The following is an 18,687-nucleotide window of genomic DNA, read 5'->3' on the forward strand; positions in this document are numbered from 1 at the left end:
AAAAACATTTAAAACTCTATTTTGTGTTTTGCAGCTCACTGATGCTCACTGCTAGTGCTAACTGTTCCTTCAGATCATTATTAACAATCTTATGCACTGCACAGAGCCTGTGACCACGTAATTATATGAAGTCAAAATACTGTTTTTTGAGGCATCCTTAGTTCTGGAAGTTGCTGTCTCAGGAATTCTTGGCACTGCAACATGCTGTTTGCATAGATGTAGTCCAGAACCAGGTGGCAAAATTTAAGCACTCTCTGTGCTTGTTGAACCAACTGTGATGTTCAGCAAGACGGCCTGCAAGATACTGATAGAGTTCACACTTAGAGAAAATGCGAGTAGGAAGTCCTGTCACTTCCATCACCAGACTGTACATGGTCTGTGTCTGGTACTTCCACCTTGCACTGCTGCAGCACATCTGGTTGGAGATATTGTTCTTACAACTCACAAGAACAGCTGTGTGAAAGACGTTTTTGAAAGTAATAGTAGCTGCAAGGATGCTGCCTTCATTTACTTTCTGGTTTGCTTTCATTTTTACAGGAGCGAGTTTGTTTTAGTGTATGAAGCCTTCCTCTGTTACAAAAAAAAAAAAAAAGGAATGACACAGTTGGTTAAAAGCCCTGCCTTGTCCCCCACAACACTATCACTATTTCTTCCAGTAAACACCCTCATCCCGGAAGCAAGAGTCTTCTGTCTTCTGCAACAATGCTGACTGTCCACATATGTTCAGCTCCCCATTTAAATGTGTATCATCTCTTTTTCACCAGATTTTTAACTAGAGGAGAAGCATTCACATTCAGCCACCAATAACGACGCATTTTTGCAAAGCATTTGGATGTACAGCCTGCCTGAGTGAAAACACAAAAAAAAAAAATCTGTCACACATGCAACTACTATTATGCACTAAATAGAAATCAGTATTTAAGAAGGGATTAGTGGTCCACGTTTTAGAATACTAAATATCTGCTGATCAGTTAAAGTGTCTCATGCATACCTACAGTGTTCCATTTTGAAAAACTCAGTTATAATTACCCCCAAAAATTATTAACTGTCAGAGTTAATAACAACCCCAAATTTCAATATAATTTTCAAATTGGATTTTCAGTCTTTGAAACTGTTTTCACCTGCATTATGAAAACAGTGCTGTCTTGATAATTAAAAAAAAAGTCCGTATAGGGGCTAATGTAAAAAAGGACTATCATAAAGAAAATAATCATAACCAGAACCTCCTCCCTCTTTCTGTGTTCTCAGCTAGGTGTTTTGGTAGAAGGGGTCAGGAGAGTGCCAGGAGCAGTAAAATGAAAGGAAGGTTTTTAAAAGTGGGAAGAAGGGGTGGAATATACACTTGACTTAATTGTGCCATACCAAAAGTCCATACTCATATCCTGTCCTTAACAGAGGCCAAAACTGAGAGCCTAGAGCAGCTACAATTTAGACAGCATATGTGATTATTCCACTCAGCATCCACCTCATCTCCAACTTTGTACAGCCTAAGGAAGGTTTTTATGTACTTACTAATACTCAGTTCATCTCTCCATTTTCTCTAAACACAACTAAACTTTAAGCATCCAGAATTTCCCATAGCACAGAGTTCCACAAGTTACCCAGACGTTGTACAACGGTTATAAAGAGCCAGGTCTCCTCCTAGTATCACCTGATGATGCCCATTTCTTAAAATGGAAATAAAAAATAACATCTGCAGCTTGTCCACTCTCTCCAGCCACCCATGATCTTGTTTGTATCCCGGTCTAACCTCACCAGGGACCCTGCTTTAAGAAGGGGGTTGGATTTGCCAAGCCCCTGAGGTCCTTTCCAAACTGAATTATCCAATGATTCTATGGTTTTATAGATTCCTGTACCTTCCCTCTACAGTTTTTCTTCCTCCGTCCAGATGAATTCCAGCCAAGTTAATTGTTCCTTATATTGAAACCATCTGATAAATTTTGGGTTTTTTGCTCAGAGTTTATCACTGTCTATGGAAAGTTAGGACTGGTTTTCTTCAGAGCTCTCAAAAGTTCTCTCTTCTATGAGACAAACAGCTGGAGCACACAGATTGCAACCCATTACTGGTGAAAGAAACAAAATTCTGTAAAGTTTTTGAAAGAGACTTAATCAGGGCACTCAGGTATTGAAGCACACAACACTGTAACACTCCCTGCTTTCAGGAACACATTAGCTTCTTCACGAGCCAAAAAGCAGTGTCTGGCTACAGAAATCAATGGGAAAAGTGGGCACCTAAAGACTGGAACTCACAAACATCCACACATTGAATACACTAGGGAGAGTCAACGCAAAGTGCTAAAGTCAAGGCATGTGTTTCAGCTCTCAGAAAGTTTTCCTTCTGACCTTGTTCTACATTAGGGAAGGTGTAGGAGCTCAAAGTGCAAATCCTCCTCACTGATGTGGAGCAACATTGAGTGCTGTAGCCACAAGCATCTGCAAGGAAGATTGTTGCTCCTTTTTTCTAAAAGCACACAGCCAGTGTATGAGCTAGGACTGGAGCATCAAGGGTCCCAGCCAAGTGCCCCCACCTCCACATGAAGTTTTTGCCTCTTGCCTAGCAAAACCATTTGATCTAAAATTCAGCACTGACCTACACTTCATCAGTTGTTTGGTACAGCATTGCTGTGATGGGTATGCTAGAATTTCACATCAGATTACAGATAATCAGTCCTCTAACATTAAAAATTCCATGACCAAAAGTCTCTTTTCCTGGAAACAGATACCTAGGAACTTTTTCTAATTTATCCAAGTTAGTTTGGAGTATGATTCTTTTCACACTCCCATTTAACACATATTGCAGACAAAGTATATACCAGAACTCATCTTCTTCTATACAGTAGAAAACTACGTATTTACTTACCTTGCTTCCAAAAGCAATTTCCTAAACAGCAAGCCATTGTGAAAAGTCAAAAATGCAATAGCTTGTAAAGTCTTTGGTATGTACCATATTGAGTATTCTGCTTACCATGGAAACTAAGCAAATATAATGCAAAATCAGTAGATTTCATTCAGGAGGCAAAGGGATTTGGCTAACATCGAATTCAGTGGTCACTAATCCCACTGACACTGTCCCCTTCCACCTAAGCAACACAAATATTTAAATTCTCCAAATGGTAAAGTTCAGAATCTTGAGCCCTGTTAAATCTTATAAGCCAAAGTAAATTTCATTTCTCTGATTAAATAGAAAGTATTTACAAAGATCATAAATAAATAGTGTGAGTTGTTCTTGTTCTTTTTCATACTACCTGATAAAGCACTTTTTACTTTGACATCATTCAGAATGATGTTTTCGCTATACATTTTCCTCCAAAATAAAAGGCAGAAATGCCTCTTCCTTCTCTCTTTTGGAGCATTTCATGCCCACTTTTGCATCTCTGCAGTAAACAGCACTGCAGGCAGAAGGCAAAAAATGATGCCATAGGTGTTGGCCACCATCAGACTTGGAATAGGAATATTTGAAACTACAAAGCTGGCAGCATGGATAAGTTAAGTAAGCCAAAGGACTTCTCCTCAATTCAGTCATGAACTAATCAATGGCAGGAGAATGCAGAGTCTGAGAGCCCACCTGAAGTTTGGTAGGCCACTCTTCATATTTTCAGATGCAACTATCCACTGCAGCTCTCCTCAAAATAACCATCTCTGAACAACGCCCAAGAAGAAACACCAGCATTTGAAAACAAAGACTACTAAAGCATTTATTCATGTTCTAAACCAGAAAACAATGGCTAACTTTGAAAAAAGCACAAAAAAAAACCCCCAACTTTGAAAGCAATAAAAGGAAATGCAGCACTACTAAGGCACAGGTTTCACTGCTGCCTTCAAATGCAGCTCGAAAGAAAGTAGAATCATACTGTTGCATAAGGAAACACAACAAAATGAGATCTGAGATCTTTGTCTCACATGACCACCCTTCTGTGTGCAACAGCAGGCTGAATATTAGTTGAGCCATTTCATCAATGCAATCAAGTCCATACTGCTGCTATATAAGTTTTTTCAAAAATCACACTATCACAGTGAAGAAAGTTCAAAGGTAAGGCTGTTATTTTGCTTTATGAGTAATAAAAATGTATAAATGATAGAAACCTCACAGAATAGGAATACATGTCCTTTTAAATGCAAGGCACACTGCCACAGTAGTGAATTACAGATATTCTTAACATGACAACTCAGACTTGTGCAGAAAACAACTAACAATTTGAGTTTTTCATTTTAACAAGAATAAAATACCATAGGAAACAGATGCAAATTATGCAGTATCCTTTCCACGAATGTGCCTATGCCATATAAAGTGAATTTACAATGAGCTGAAAGAAATTTAAATCACTGTATACTCAGTCCCAGAAGCTGCTGCTCAGATTAATCTTGACCCAGAAAAAGAGCCAAGCATATGCTGAACTTTGAGTAAATAAATAGTCCCAGCTAACTGTCTAATCACAGGGCCCCACACTTTATTACAAATGATGTAGAGACCGTCTCCAAAGGAATCAACGAAAAAAACCAAGCTGGCATGGCAGCAGCAACCCCTATTTCATTAGCCCTGTGCATAATTACAACATAAACTGATTACTTCTAACTTTCTGTTGCAGAAGCCACCATCTGAATTTACAGAAAGCCAGTCACTTTGGAATAAAGACAAAAAAGTTACCTCATATTTATAGCAAGGAAGGAGCCTACACATCAGGAGTTACTGCAGTTAGCTGACTGAGTTCACACTTTTGAGTTCACAGTAGCTTGCCTGTACACCCACACCTTAAAGTGTTAATAGCCTTGCTATTCAGAAGTTGTTGGAATTTTGTTTTGTTTAGGTCTTTTTTATCGACCTAGATTTGTAATGAACTGCAAAATGAAAAAGAATTAGGAAAAGAAAGAAAACAATAATGTTACCTGAAGGCCCTCTATGGCTAATCTAAGCATGCTTGGTGTGAGCTTGGAGGCCTGCTTGAAGGTGAAGTTGCTCCAGTCTATAATCAAAACAAATCCATTCACTTGCAGCTCGGGGTCTTCTATCATGGCTTCTAAAGAAAGAAGTATGGCACGCAAAATATCCACCAGTGTGTACCTGAGAATGGGAAGAGGAGATTTGGTTAGGGAAGGAGCAACAGCCACAGAGGTGGAGAAGTTCTGAGCATTCTCTCTCTGTCAGAAGTTTAAATCAAAGAGTGCGAATGCATCCTCAGAAGTCATGGGTACATAAAGCTGGGAAATCCTCAAAAGCTCGATTAGTTGAGCTCATCTTCTGGAGCAGGATTATGTACCTATAGACCATCAGCCAGGCAGAAAAAACTACAAGAATGTAACACATCAAAAGCAAATTTGAACTTTTGTATAGTATCCTAAGCTGCTTTAGTATCTTTACATGTAATTACATGTCTATATAAGAGCTTCTACACAAATTATATTTTTCTAAAATCATAATGATACCAAAAACCAAGACTAATACCAGAAGCGTAGATCCAAAGTTCCCTTCTATATTTTCCTAAGGGAATGAAATAATAGGACCTACAAAATTATCAACTAAAAAGGAGACTTTCCACATGCTCTCCTTATCCCTCCCCTGTGTAATTTTTTTCTCTTAAATCCACAATTATAGAAGGCTGATTAGTCAAGGGTCTTAAAAGCAGAAAATGACACACACTAGAGGTTTGAGGTGTTTCTGTCTAGTGAAGGTGCCCCTGCTCATGGCAGGGGGTTAGATCTAGATGCTCTTTGAGGTCCCTTCCAACCCAAACCATTCTATGATTCTAGGATTTTATTAACAGTTACCAAAACAGACATAAATTGGCCAGTCCACACCATGGTATCAAATGAGGCACTAGAAAGTTAAACCTGAAAAATATCAGATATACAAATATTCCAGAAATGAAAGAGTTAAATATTCAGTGTACAGATATTTTTAAGCAAGGCCCTTTAAATATCTCCCATGATGGCATCAAACAGAAGTTTTCAAAATTGTGAGTCCCTAGAGAATTCTTCACCATTCTGCACATGTAGCACAGAGCATGTGTGCCTACTTAGAAATTACATTAAATTATACTGAATTTGACTTGCTTTAATACAATGAGCAGACTGTTCTGTTGTGGACATAACTGTATTTTGAAAATATCTGCAAAAGGAAATCACATAAATGAAATTAATCTGTTGTGGCTGACTCCTTGAATCTTTCCATCTTTGTTTTTTTAGCCAACTAAAATTCAGTGAACTTCCCAGTTATGCATTCACAGAAAAGGGATTAAAAAAGGACTCTCCTAATGTCAGAACAAGAGAAAGTGTGTTTCCCCTAGAAAACACTAGGGGAAGCATTATTTTACAAAATTCTTCTCTTCATTTTGGAGATCCTTTTTTTTTTTAATTTCTTTTTTAATTGACTGGGATAAATTTTTTCATATTCACTCCTCTCCTTTGAACTTTTCTGAGATTTAACTCTTTTCTAATGCTTTACTTTTCTGAGATCTAAGGTTTACAGGAAGTTTGGAATGCCTTGGTCCAAGGACAATTTTAACCACAGTTCATACAAGGAACAGACATTCAAAATGTTCAGATTCTAAAATTAGCCTCAACCCTACTTGACATTTAGCTTGCCCCATTCAAAAGATCTCATTCTCCAGAAGGGCTCCACAAAGCAGAACCCTACATTCAGTCCTGGAAGAAGGGTCCCAGGTCCCTGATGTACATCTCTAATATCCTCCCTAAGGAGTTTAAGGAGACGTCACATGCCTTGGATTAACAGCTTCCTAGTGGCACAAGGCTGCTGGAAATCTGGTGCATCAGACATCAAGATTCTTTGTTTATGAGGCCAGTCTCTATGACTGACCATAAAATGCTTTTTTAATGCATACCTAAGTGTTAAATACAAGATGTATACATGTAAACACAAATACGCCTAATTATGTGTTGAATTCATTTAAGTCAACGGGAAAACTGTCAGGCATCAATGGGAACAGGGTTTCAGCCACCACAGAGAGTAAATAACAGTCACAGGACTGGGTCTCCATAAATCCACAGCATATTCACCATCCCCAGAACTCCTATTGCAGGTTTGCTTAGTGTAAGAAATACAGTCCACAACAACAATGGCAATATTTATGTTTACTCACTAAAAAAAAAGAGAGAAGTCCTGCACAAAACAGGTCTGGCTAAAAGCAAGCAAGAACTCTTTCTGCCAGAGGGAGGTATCTGAAGTACTCTTAAAGTCTAAAAAGCCACATCAGAAGTATAAAAGGACATGTCACTAACAATCAAGCCTCCCACCCCATATACCCTTCAGGGCAATTAGTTGAAGATAGGAGCTATTCTTCATTCTGTACTGGATCTCTTCTCTTGGTTTCGATACCTTACTTAAGTACAGTACTGAGCATCAGAAAGACAGACAAATCCATTAGTGAGTATTTAAAGCAGCTTTTGCTCTGAACACGGGCTGAGACAAGCCAGAAATGTAAACCTGTGGTGTGGTAAATGAAATCTTAGGTGGTGCAAAAAGCCGAGTATTGAAAGTATCAGCTGAACAGCCCAAGCAAACAAAACATGATTGAAGAAACTGCATGGAAGCTTTCACACAGCACAGAGTTATTTGCGTAAAGACTCATCTTTAATCCACTCCAGCCCTGTGTTGTCCGACATTTCACCTCACTGCTACTACTGTTTGTGTCACAGGATGCACAGGCTCTGCCATAAAATATACTCCACGCTTGGCTGGACTTTAGGGAAATCAAAATCCTATGTAAAATGAGGTTGTGAAAAATTACTCAGGATTTTGTTGCTGAAACTTTTATTCCACACTGAATTACTTTCCACATAGATACAGAAATATGACGAGTCAAACGTGAGAAAAACAGGATAAGCTAGTGAATGTGAAATAAATTGGGTCCACAACAGATCTGACCGCCTTTCTACTTTGAAGGAAAAGAAAAAAAGAAAACATTAGCCTTTAATTTGAAGAGACTATGGTGTAAAGTCTGAGGGGAAGATGGTATTGTTTTATTCTTACCAATCTGTGCTAAGCAAAAACGTGTACATAGGGAACAGCAAGCCACTCATTTTGCCCTGGCACCAGTTTTTTAATGATTGCCCTAGTGCTGTCAGATTTGTAGGGTGTGCTGGGCCCAACTGGCTGCAGTACATGTTCTGTAGCAGCCTGAAGTTAGGCTGTGAATAAATAAATCCTAATTTATTTATGGCTAAATCCAGTTGCGTTCACTTGTTTAAACAGACTCTTATGGGACATATTGTAGCTATCAATGTATTACTAATTGCTAGGATAATCAAGAACTCACAGTTAATTTAAATGTATTTAATGCCTTCTATTTATGGAACCATGCTTAATTCAATGGAAAACTTGGACAAGTTTTTTAGTCCAGTTATTAATGTGAGCAACAAATGCTGGGAATACATTATCACATATATAATGCACTCTTAATGTTCCTTTTTTATGTGAGTCCTAGCTCGAGACTGACTGAAACAGGGACTGGTACACAAGACACACTCTGTTACCTCTTGAAATTTTTCATTCAGGTTGACTTTAAAGCAATAGAGCCTGGGAAGGTGAGACAAGTTAGTAGCCACACTGACAGTGATTCTTTCAAATGCTTTTTCAATCCCATTTTTCAAATGGGATGGCTACCATTTCTAACCCAACAGTGACAGAACTTTCCAGGGAAATGCCTCACTGGGACATTTATTTGTCAAGAACAGAAGACCACAAACAATTTACTGAGCATCCCACTCTCTTTTAATTTAACAGTGGCAGCAACTTCCCCTTTACAGAAAAGTTATTTGAGAGTTTTTCTGTGGCACATGAACAGATTCAACGTATTTCCAAGGATTTCTGGGGAAAACAGTCTGGCAAACATTGCTATCAACTCCTGGTTATACTTCACTAGGATCTTTCACCTTTACCTCTCAGTTAAGTGGTCTATGCATCCTCTTGTATGCATCCTCTTGTATGCATCCACCAGGCCAACATAAAGAGACAAGGAGAATGCAGGGTACAGATGTCTCATGTCAAATTCAGCTGTGTCAGCTGTTTTCAATACTTTATGTTCTTGATGATGAGTGGCATCAACCATATCATCTGTTTAACCAGATTCTGGTTCCAGTCAATTCACTTTTGCACTGAATAACAGATAATCTGATTTAGCAGAGTTGCCCTACTATCTCTATGGCTATTTTTCATCTCCTCCCTACAAGAAAGAAATTTTGAGTTATTTTAAGAATTAAAACTGAATGGCATGAATCTCCCTCCCAGGATGTGAACTAGAAGAGAAAAATGCTAAGTCTCCTTTGCTTGGATTTGAGCCATATGTCTCTTGAAGGTCCTAAACACATAAAGAATACACAGTCTGTATTTTAAATTCACCACCATTTGGACAAGAAGAGGCTTCTGTCAAATGAGCTCTTGTGCCACTGTGGTTTAAAAGAGAAAGCTGGTCAAGTCTCTGAGCCATCATCCCATTTCTAAACTACTGTTCTGGCTCACTATTTTTAGAATTTCAGTGAAACAAGAGCCCTCAAGATAAACAAAGGAGTACTTAGAAATGATGCCTCATATCTCCTTGGTTTGTCAGTCTGGGTACAGATTTGAATGCTGAAAAGATAGGGGATTGAAAGTTCTCTTATGGCTATTCTGCTTAAGCAGCAGCAGCATGCCCTGGGGATACCTTATTCTAAAACAAAAAGTACTACCAGTGTTACAAAAAATGCATAGAAAAAGTAGAAATAGTTTCAAATATTTTACCAGATTAACTTTTCGATTCAGATTTAATACCATTCATTATGCCATATATTAGCCCAGAGTCTAACAGTCACAGATGAAGATTCAGCTGATCTAAATTTCACATTAGCATTGATGAAAAGCTCCCTGGCCAAAACACCTACAGTCTAAATACAGGTGATGATACTCAGATAGGGATAGCTGGGGGAAAACTAGGAAACAGTAAGACAGCATCAGTCAGCAGGTGCAATTGTAGAAATAATGACAGTTCTTACACAGTTAACAGTGTTAACTGTTAATAGTTAACATTTGGAAGATATAACTTCTAAACAAAAATTGACTCTGCTAAACAGGGATTTTTAATGTTAATATGTTACTCTTGTTAGCATTGCTATTTATTTTGTCATACTTACTCCATCAGAGCTTCAAAAATACCTTGCTGTCTTGCCTGTTGTTTATTGTGAGTTGAGGAGCAGACCAGCCTCCTCATAGTTACAGAAGTTAAATTTTCATTTAACAGGAGGAAAAGAAAAGTTTCTAGCACTTGTGCACATGAAAGCATAGTTTTGAAAGCAAACCCGTGCACTCTGTCTTTGCCCCGCTGTATGCACTCTGTCTTTGCCCCATCTGATGCAACAGCAGAGCCAGCAGTAAATGAGTGCAGAGGATTTCCATATTCACTGAGGATGGTGTGAGCTGACTGGGTCACTGTGACACCGCCAGGAACTAGGTATCATTGCACTCTTGTAATGCACTTTCTAAGGAAAAACCTGAGATAACTAATACTGGAAAGGTTTCAAACACATAGCAACAAAAAGGACTGATATTCCTGGGGAATGTGTGTCCAGGTGACAGGAAGCATATAGAAGACCATGCCTTACAACAGATCCCTTGCAGCTGAGAGCTGAAGTTAATTACACTAGTCATTGAATAAAACTTCACCAGCTGGACACATTAGGAAAAAGGGAGTCTTCAAACACACATAGACACCTACAAGCCAATAGGGAAGGCTGATCACTCCCTGAGTGCTATCCAGCTTCCTGGCAGGAATGCCACTGATCTTCATTTTCCCAATAGTATAGACAGGGTGGAGAGTCAGGCTGGGTCACACTGAAAAGTTGCTGGGCGACTTAGTACATTATCTTTCACCTTTCCTTTTTTTGTTTGCTTGTTGTCTGATACATGCCTAATTGGGTTGTTCAAATGGCAGGACATCTGGTACAGTTTTTAGGCCCGGCTTTAATTTAATGATTTTACACCTAGTACACAGGCTTGTTTTATCATAGGGATTTTTTGTCTCCCACACCTTTCTTTCTAATTGGAACTATGTAAATCATAGGCTGGCAGTGCTATATATATCATCTATAGTATGTCTGCTATTCATTTAAATAACAAATTGGAACTTTTTATTTCTAATTGTTACATCCTGGCCGTAGTAAGTTGCACATACATGATAAATGTGGAGGCTTGCTGTGCTCTATTAACTTAGTTTATGAAGCATAAAAAGAGGGCATAACAAGACAGGCTTCAATAAGTAATCCTCCCACTGCTGCTGCAAGAGGAACACTGGGTTACGTACTGCAAGATCTCAAGTCATTTAAGGCATAAGCTTGAGACATATTGCACAGCAGCCCTGGCATAAGTTCCACAATGCTCCCCAGGATAAGCCACCGAGCATCAGATAATGGAAGGCACTAAATTAATTAGAAAAGAAAGTGACCTAGCTCCATTCCCAGATGTGCCTCTTGTCATGTGCCTTGGAGCAAGCCACTCCCCACAGCTGGGCTTCAGCTCTCTCCGCTTTGTCTGAGTGGTCTATCTGAAAACAAATCCCTTGCTCTGGAGGAGAGGCGTGCCGTGGGCATGCAGTGCTCAAAAGCAGTAGGCACCCAATTGCAAACATGTCCAGTAAGTACTACAGTGTACCCCAGCCACTTTGCTGTCATAGCATAAGTAATATTAATCATACCAACTGGAGTTCATGAAAAAAATCACAATAAATTTATTGCTGTGTCAGCTGAGCTCATGTACTTTAAATATCAGCACATCCAACATCAAGAAGAAAATAAACCTATTCTTTCCACATGACAATTATTGTTTTAAATGCTACTTTCTCTCTGTACTTGAATTCTTGGTATTCTTTTGTCTAGTATCAAGTCGAGTGATGATATAACAAGTGTGACATGAAGCTTTAGGATTTTTTCATTAATAAGAAACAGCAGTATACAGTAGGTCACATTACCTTTAACAAGGGAACTTCATCATAGACATACAAGTTAATAAAAGTCCTAAATATCTGTTTCTTTGCTAATTCTTCCTTCAGGGATTTTAAGAGTTTGTGGAGTTGTTTTTAAAATTAAAAGTTGACTTGATCCTTAATGTGGGAAACAAGGAAGGTCCTTATGTGGAAAAGGAAACCCACTCAGCGAGTCCTTAGCCTCATCACCACTGCTCCTTGCTCAGCTTTTTTGCTCCATCTGCTAGAAAACCAAAGCAGAAAAAGGACGCTGGCCCCAGCTCTGCATATATTCATCCACCCTTCCTAGTTGTTATCCTGGCTGTGGGCAGTTTTGATTTGTGCCAGACAGCTTTCCCCTAGTCCCTAGACTTGATTCATGGGTTAGCAAAGGACAGGAAACTTCTCCCACAGACAGTGCGGGTGTGGCTGCCATGTCGGGAGGAGAGGAAAGCCACGGTGGGCCAGCATCCCTCTGGGCAGAGACCTGTACGCAGCTGTAACACCAACCGGTGCAGGGAGCTTTGGGAATGCTCCCTGTGATGGCAATCCACACAGCCTGCAAGAGGACAGCTAAACAAACACCTAAAGGGCAAACTTAAACATGCCTTTCCCCCAAATTTTGTCCTTTCTGTCCACACTGTTTGAGTCCTCCCCAAAGTTTCAAAGTAGCTGAGCTGAGGATATCTGCACTGAGCACTCAGCACTGTGTTAAATGCAAAAAAGATGGCAACTAGCAAGATTCTAAGTGTTCTCATTAAAAAGTGCTTCAGAACCTAAACCTGTACTCAGGTTAGGAGCCAAAGAAAATAATACAGTGTTCACAGAAGCAGTTTTTAGAGAGTTTAAATGTACTGAAATCATGTCATTTTTGTGGATATAATTTTAGACTGCAGGAGAAAATGAGCGTGACACCCCACAAGGTATTTAGAATAAACAAATAGTGTCACATAATATCAAGACAATTGCTAAAAACGGCCTTGATGGGAGACAGATCTTGGGTCACCCTTCTGAGTCATCTTCAGGCTATAGTAGTCCCAAAAAAAGATCAGAAACTCTTCTAGGGACTAGGCTTCAATTTGCTATCAAAGGTTTATGTGCTCGGATCTTATTATGCAGAGAGTTGACATTTCGAGCAGCATGAGTGAGAAAAGAAGTGGTTACAGCAAGTGCCATCCTAGCATTTCCAGGTGGCTCAGGAAGAGCTTTCTTTAGCTGAGGACAAGGATTCAGAGTCTCAGCTTCCTGCACAGGCAAACTTTTCATCTCAAAAGCCATCATGGGTACTCCTGTTCTACACACAGCATCTCCCACTTTCTCCCATGGCACCTGAGCAGCTCTGTGTGTGCTGAAGCAGAAGGACCAGCCGAGAGTGCAACCAGCCTTTGTCTGGAGGATAAGCACATCATCTACGTGCCAGCCCACTTCGGCTGAGGGGAGGCAGAAGGGTGTCAACCTCCTAGCAGACAGCTGAGAAGAGCACCTCAGCAGTGTCTACTTGCCTCCCAAAATTCACACCCCAAAGGATGAGCTGGTTGAAAGGGCTCTAAGCTACAAAATACATTTCTTCTTTCTTCTCTCCCTCTGCCTTCCAGGCTGCTGCCCAGCCCCCTGTGGGCAGCGCCGGGTGTGTCCCTGCTGCCCACCCTCTCTCCCTCTGCTCTGGCACGGCTTTCCCACGCATTGCCCGGGGGGAGAGCGGGTTGAGGTGGGCTGCTTTTACCTGCTCTGGTCCCAGTTGGCAGCAAAAAGGACGAGGATTTTCCTGCCGTAGTGGTCCAGGTTGGCCAGCCCGCCGGGGAAACCATCCTTCAGCGCTTGCTTGATGCCCGGGTCTGTGGCCTTGAAGCTCTTAAACATGTCCAGGTTCTGCTGGCGATATTCAAAGTATTGGGCCAGGAGGCGAAACGCCTCGAAGTGCTGAAACTTCCTGGCCCGCAGAAACCGCAGGATGAAGGCATCGTCGGTGCGGAGGAAGCCGATGTCCGGCCGGGTGATGACCATATCCCGCACCTCCTGGATGTCCTGGTGCAAGGTGTCGGGGTTCTCGTTCAGCTCCAGCCGGGCTTTCTCCAGAGTCTCCGGGGAGAGACCTGCCTGCAAATGAGTCATGGCGCTGCCCTCCTCCTCCTCCCCGGCTCTGCTGCCTGCGCTCCTCAGCCTCCCGGCCGCTTGCCCCCCGGAGGCGGGGTGCCCCGGCACGGCCGGCCGCCGCTCCCCCGCCCCGCCGGGCCTCGCCCCGCCGCTCCCCGGCCCCGCCGCCGCGGCCAGTCCGTCCGCCGAGATGCGAGCGGCTCCCAGGCAGCCGGGTCCCGGGGGGGGCTGGCAGCGAGACTGCCCCCGGGCTGCTGGCGGAGGCGCGTTATCTCTCTGACATAGCGCCCTCCCCGCCGCGGGGTCCGACGCGCCGCATCATCCCCGCAGCCGGTCCGCGGAGGCGCCGAAACCCGCCGGGGACGGGGCTGCGGGCTGCCGGCTGCTGCTCACCGCCCGCCCCCGCCGGTGCCGCTGCCGGTGCGGATCTCGGGCAGGGCGGCGGCGGCAGCGAGGAGCCCGGTCGCTAGGCAGGGCGAGCGGCGCCCGGGGATGCTCCCCTGGCCCGGGGCTGGCAGGGGAGATGCCCTCCCCGGAGCAGCACCATTTACGTAAGATCAGCGCTCGCCCCGCTTCAGAAGCGTCTCCCTGGATTTGAGGGAGGGTTAAGGGGGAAAAAAAAAAAAAAAAAAAAAAGCACCACCACCACCACCAAACTAAAAAAAGCCAGTGAGGAGGAGGAAAGCCGATCCGCAGGTACTTCGCCGGTACTGCTGCCGAAGCGCCTCCCGCTCGCCGGCGCGGAGCCCGGAAAACCGAACGGAGCCTCGGCCTGGAGGATGCTCGTCCCCCCCCCTCCCGCGCCCTCCTCCGCTCCACGCCCCGGCTCGCAGACGGCACCAGCCGGCGCGGGGCTGCCTGCTGCGCGGCCCCGCCTTGCGCGCGCACTCACACACGCGCGCACCCGCTCACGCACGGGCGCGCACCCGGGCGCGCTCTGCCGTGCCCCGCGCAGAGCGGCGCAGCGCAGCCCGCGGGTGCGGGGCTCCCGGCGGCGGAGGAGGGGGCGTTTGCAGAGCCGCGCCGCTGCGGCCACCAAGAAGATGGTGGTGGCCCGGTGTGCGGGGCGGTGGCCGGGGGGCTACGGGGTCGATGGGGCCACGCGTAAACCCCCAGGGAGCATCCCCCGGGAGTCGGACCAAGCGTCCGGTGTCGGGGTCGTGCCAGTAGCGAGATGTTGTTCATCAATTGCTTTCCGAGCAATCCTCTCTTGTGACTGAATTTCCTAACATGAAGCATTGTGAGCTTAAAAATCTGGGAGTAAAATAAAGCAACCCTCTTTTGTGGCCTCATGTTGGAGGCAGCATGTCTCTAGTTACATTATATTGCAAAGGGCAAAAATATCTTACTTCTGTGTACTGAATATTTCAGTGAGGAAAGATGCCCTTTTTTCACGCAGGAAAGTTTGATGCTGCAGTCTCTTTCAGGGAAAAGTTTCCACTGGAAAGCATTTGACCTTTGTCTGTAGGGCTGGACCTTCCCAGTGCAAATATATCTGTGAAAACCAAGCTCACACAAAAGACAGAGCAAACATGGGAAAGCCTGTAACGTGTGCCTCCTCCTCCTCCTTCCTATGGGAAGGGCAGCTCTTTGGTACTGCATTGGGCTCCTTTCCCAAGGAGCCAGAGCACACAGGCTGAATTACTGAAAAGGCACAAGGTCACTGATCCATACACAGTATATATGGGATATGCACCAGCACAAAGCATAGGATGGATTCTCAGACAAATAGTGGGGCTCATAGAAACATTTCAGTGATACCCTGCATGTTCTTCAGGCCATCAGCAGGTGCTTGGCAGCAGGAAGGAGCCCTTTGCAATGAGCAAGGTCTAAGCAGCCAGCAGTGCTTGGGTAGCAAATTCGTCATCCTTTTGGAGGCTGAAAGGAGTTTTTTGGAGTTTACTGGATTTTATATGGGTTTGCAGCTCTTCATCAGATCCCTTCTTTGTGCCAGGTAAGGGTCAGGTTTTACCTATTTCTTCTTAGCTGCCGGATCTCAAAATGTCTGCAAACGTGGGTAGCTAGAAAGGCAGAGAGAAACCCCAGTCCTTCCTGCGCTGGGACCAGACTTCCAATGTCCTAGCTTAAGGAGAATCTTTTGGAAGGACCAGTCTAATAATGCCCAGTCGTTGTGCCCCAGCTCTGTTCCATCTGAATTTCATGGTGTGATTTGAGATGTCTCACAAGAAAGAAAGATACGCTATCTATCTAAGGGCTGAATCACTCTCTTATTTCTCATTGTCTGATAAAATGACTTTAAATTATGTAGATTTGATTCATCTGGGTTGATACCTTTTTCTTAGAGTAGTTATTGCTCCAGAAATAGTTTGTGCACTTTTTTATTATTTTCTATCTTTCTGAAATCTTCATTTCCCTTTGCTCTTACTATCTCCCTCTACATTACCTCCGCAGGGAGCCTTTCAGAATAGCAGTTTCCATCACCCCTGTGGAACAAACTGCCAGACTTTTCCTGCCATCATTTTCCATTTCTGATGCTTCTGCTCTGCCTTTTCCATTGTAACTAAGCTAATAAAAGAGTAGGTCATGTGACAAGTGCCTTAAATTCACTTGGTGCAAGGTGAGCTGCAGGCATCCAGTGTCTGGCAAAATCAAGTCCATACCATATCCTATCTGTGACCTTGTAGTGCATTCACACTGGCTGAATGCCAGACACCAAAACCACTTCTCCCTCCGCTCCAGAGCTGGACAGGGAAAGAAAATATAACAAAAGGTTCATGAGTTGAGATAAGGACCAGGAGAGATCACTCATCAAGTACTGTCATAAAACAGGCTCAAATTAGAGATATTAATTGAATTTATTGCTAACAAAATCAGAGCAGGATAATAAGAAGTAAAATAGGACCTTAAAAACACCTTCCCTGTACCCTTCCCTCCTTCCCAGCTCTACCTCCTCCCCCAGTGGCGCAAGGAAACAGGGAATGGGGATTGTGGTCAGTTCATCACATGTTTCTCAGGGAGAGGAGCCCTTCCCTTGCTCCAGCATGGGGTCTCCTCCCACAGGAGACAGTTCTCCACAAATTTCTCCAATGTGAGTCCATCCCACAGGCACAGTCCTCCACAAACTGCTCTAATGTGGGTCACACTTCCATGGGGTGCAGTCCTTCAAGGGCAGCCTGCTCCAGCATGGGTTCACAAATTCTACCAGGAAACCTGCTCCAGTGTGGGCCCCTCTCTCCACAGGTCTGCAGGTCCCTGCCAGGACCCTGCTCCAGTACAGGCCTCCCTTGGGGTCACAGCCTCCCCTCAGGCATCCACCTGCTCCAGCATGGGTCTCCTCCAGGGGCTGCAGGTGGATCTCTGCATCCCTGTGGAACTCCATGGGCTGCAGGGGCATGAGCAGCACAGGCTGCAGAGAAATCCCAGCTCTGGTGCCTGGAGCACCTCCTGCCACTCCTTCTGCACTGACCTTGGTTTGCAGGGCTGTTCCTCTCACATATCCTCACCCTGCTCTTCTCTGGCCGCAACTACCACTGTGCAGTAACTTTTTTTTCTCTTGTTAAATCTGTTATCCCAGAAGTGTTACCATCATTTCTGATTGGCCCAGCCTTGGCCAGTGGCACATCCGTCTTTGAAGCCACCAGGGATTGGCTCTGCCAGACATGGAGGAAGTTTCTGGCAGCTTCTTGCAGAAGCCACCCCTGTAGCTCCCCAGCCACCAAAACCTGGCCATACAAACCTGATACAGACCTCTGGTAACACAATCCTTAATCTGCTTTAGTTTCCTTTTGCAAATGGAAACATAATACATATATTAGATTTTCTCCTTTATTTCAGTGCACAAATGCACTGAACAGAGAAAATAAGTGAGCTGGCCAAAATGACAATGTTAACAATTTTGACAGAAAAGGCTATTTCTAAAGATTATTAATTAAAAAAAAATACATGGAATTTATCTGGAAACTTGCATTATTGTTCCATTTTTTGGTTTTCCCCATTTTGACCATATTTAATCCATTCTTCTTACCCTTTTTGAAATAAAAAAAAAAGTCCAGAAAAGCACAGGGAAAAGTATGGAAAAAGAGGGTAAAAAAATCTGGAAGTCAAATAAATTAAATTCATCAAAAACTTTCCATTTTCTGTATTTTTTATTTTTAAAGAAAGGTTCAGTCTTCATAAAAATTGTTTTAATAATTTAACAATTTCTAAATTTTACTTTGCCATATTAAAATGAGATTCATTGAATTTGAGAAGCATTTCAAGAAAAGAATTTTGGCAATGAATTGTTGATAAATAGATCAAAACACCCTTGTGGAGGGCAGTGTGGAGGTGGAAGGATGTGCTTTAGCCACCTCTTTCCTGAACTGAGTAGATTTAGGAGGTGGACACTATGAAAAGCACACATAGCAAGGCAGCCTGAAGGCAGAGTAGGTGAAAGAACAAGATATTGGTCATATTCTATCTGAGCCACAGACAATAATAATTTTTTTTTCAATATTTTGAGATCTTGCATGTAAACATACAAAAGATCTGGTTTAAATATAAGTAACTTAGTCAGTAGAAGCAATAAAAAACTCTGTCATCTGTAAGCAGATTTATCAAACCAATTACATAGTATTATGAAAAAATATGTGCTTTCCAATACGTTACCCCACCTAAGTCATGAGGGGAAAATGGAGCCACTAATGCATTT

At 43.0% G+C, this 18,687-nt stretch overlaps 1 protein-coding gene across 1 annotated transcript in view; it reads right to left on the reverse strand.

Moving 5' to 3' along the window:
- CLVS2 (clavesin 2) overlaps nt 1–14,084 on the reverse strand; it is a 49,231-nt gene extending 35,147 nt beyond the window's left edge. The window contains exons 1-2 of the mRNA XM_069008576.1: nt 13,666–14,084; nt 4,885–5,059 (exon numbers count right to left, since the gene is read on the reverse strand). Of these exons, the coding sequence (XP_068864677.1) occupies nt 4,885–5,059; nt 13,666–14,054 (564 nt within the window). The 5' untranslated portion in view covers nt 14,055–14,084. The remainder of the gene's footprint in view (nt 1–4,884; nt 5,060–13,665) is intronic.
- Between the last annotated feature and the right edge of the window lie 4,603 nt (nt 14,085–18,687).

Source organism: Aphelocoma coerulescens, chromosome 3 (genome assembly GCF_041296385.1).
Source record: "Aphelocoma coerulescens isolate FSJ_1873_10779 chromosome 3, UR_Acoe_1.0, whole genome shotgun sequence".
NCBI lineage: Eukaryota > Metazoa > Chordata > Aves > Passeriformes > Corvidae > Aphelocoma > Aphelocoma coerulescens.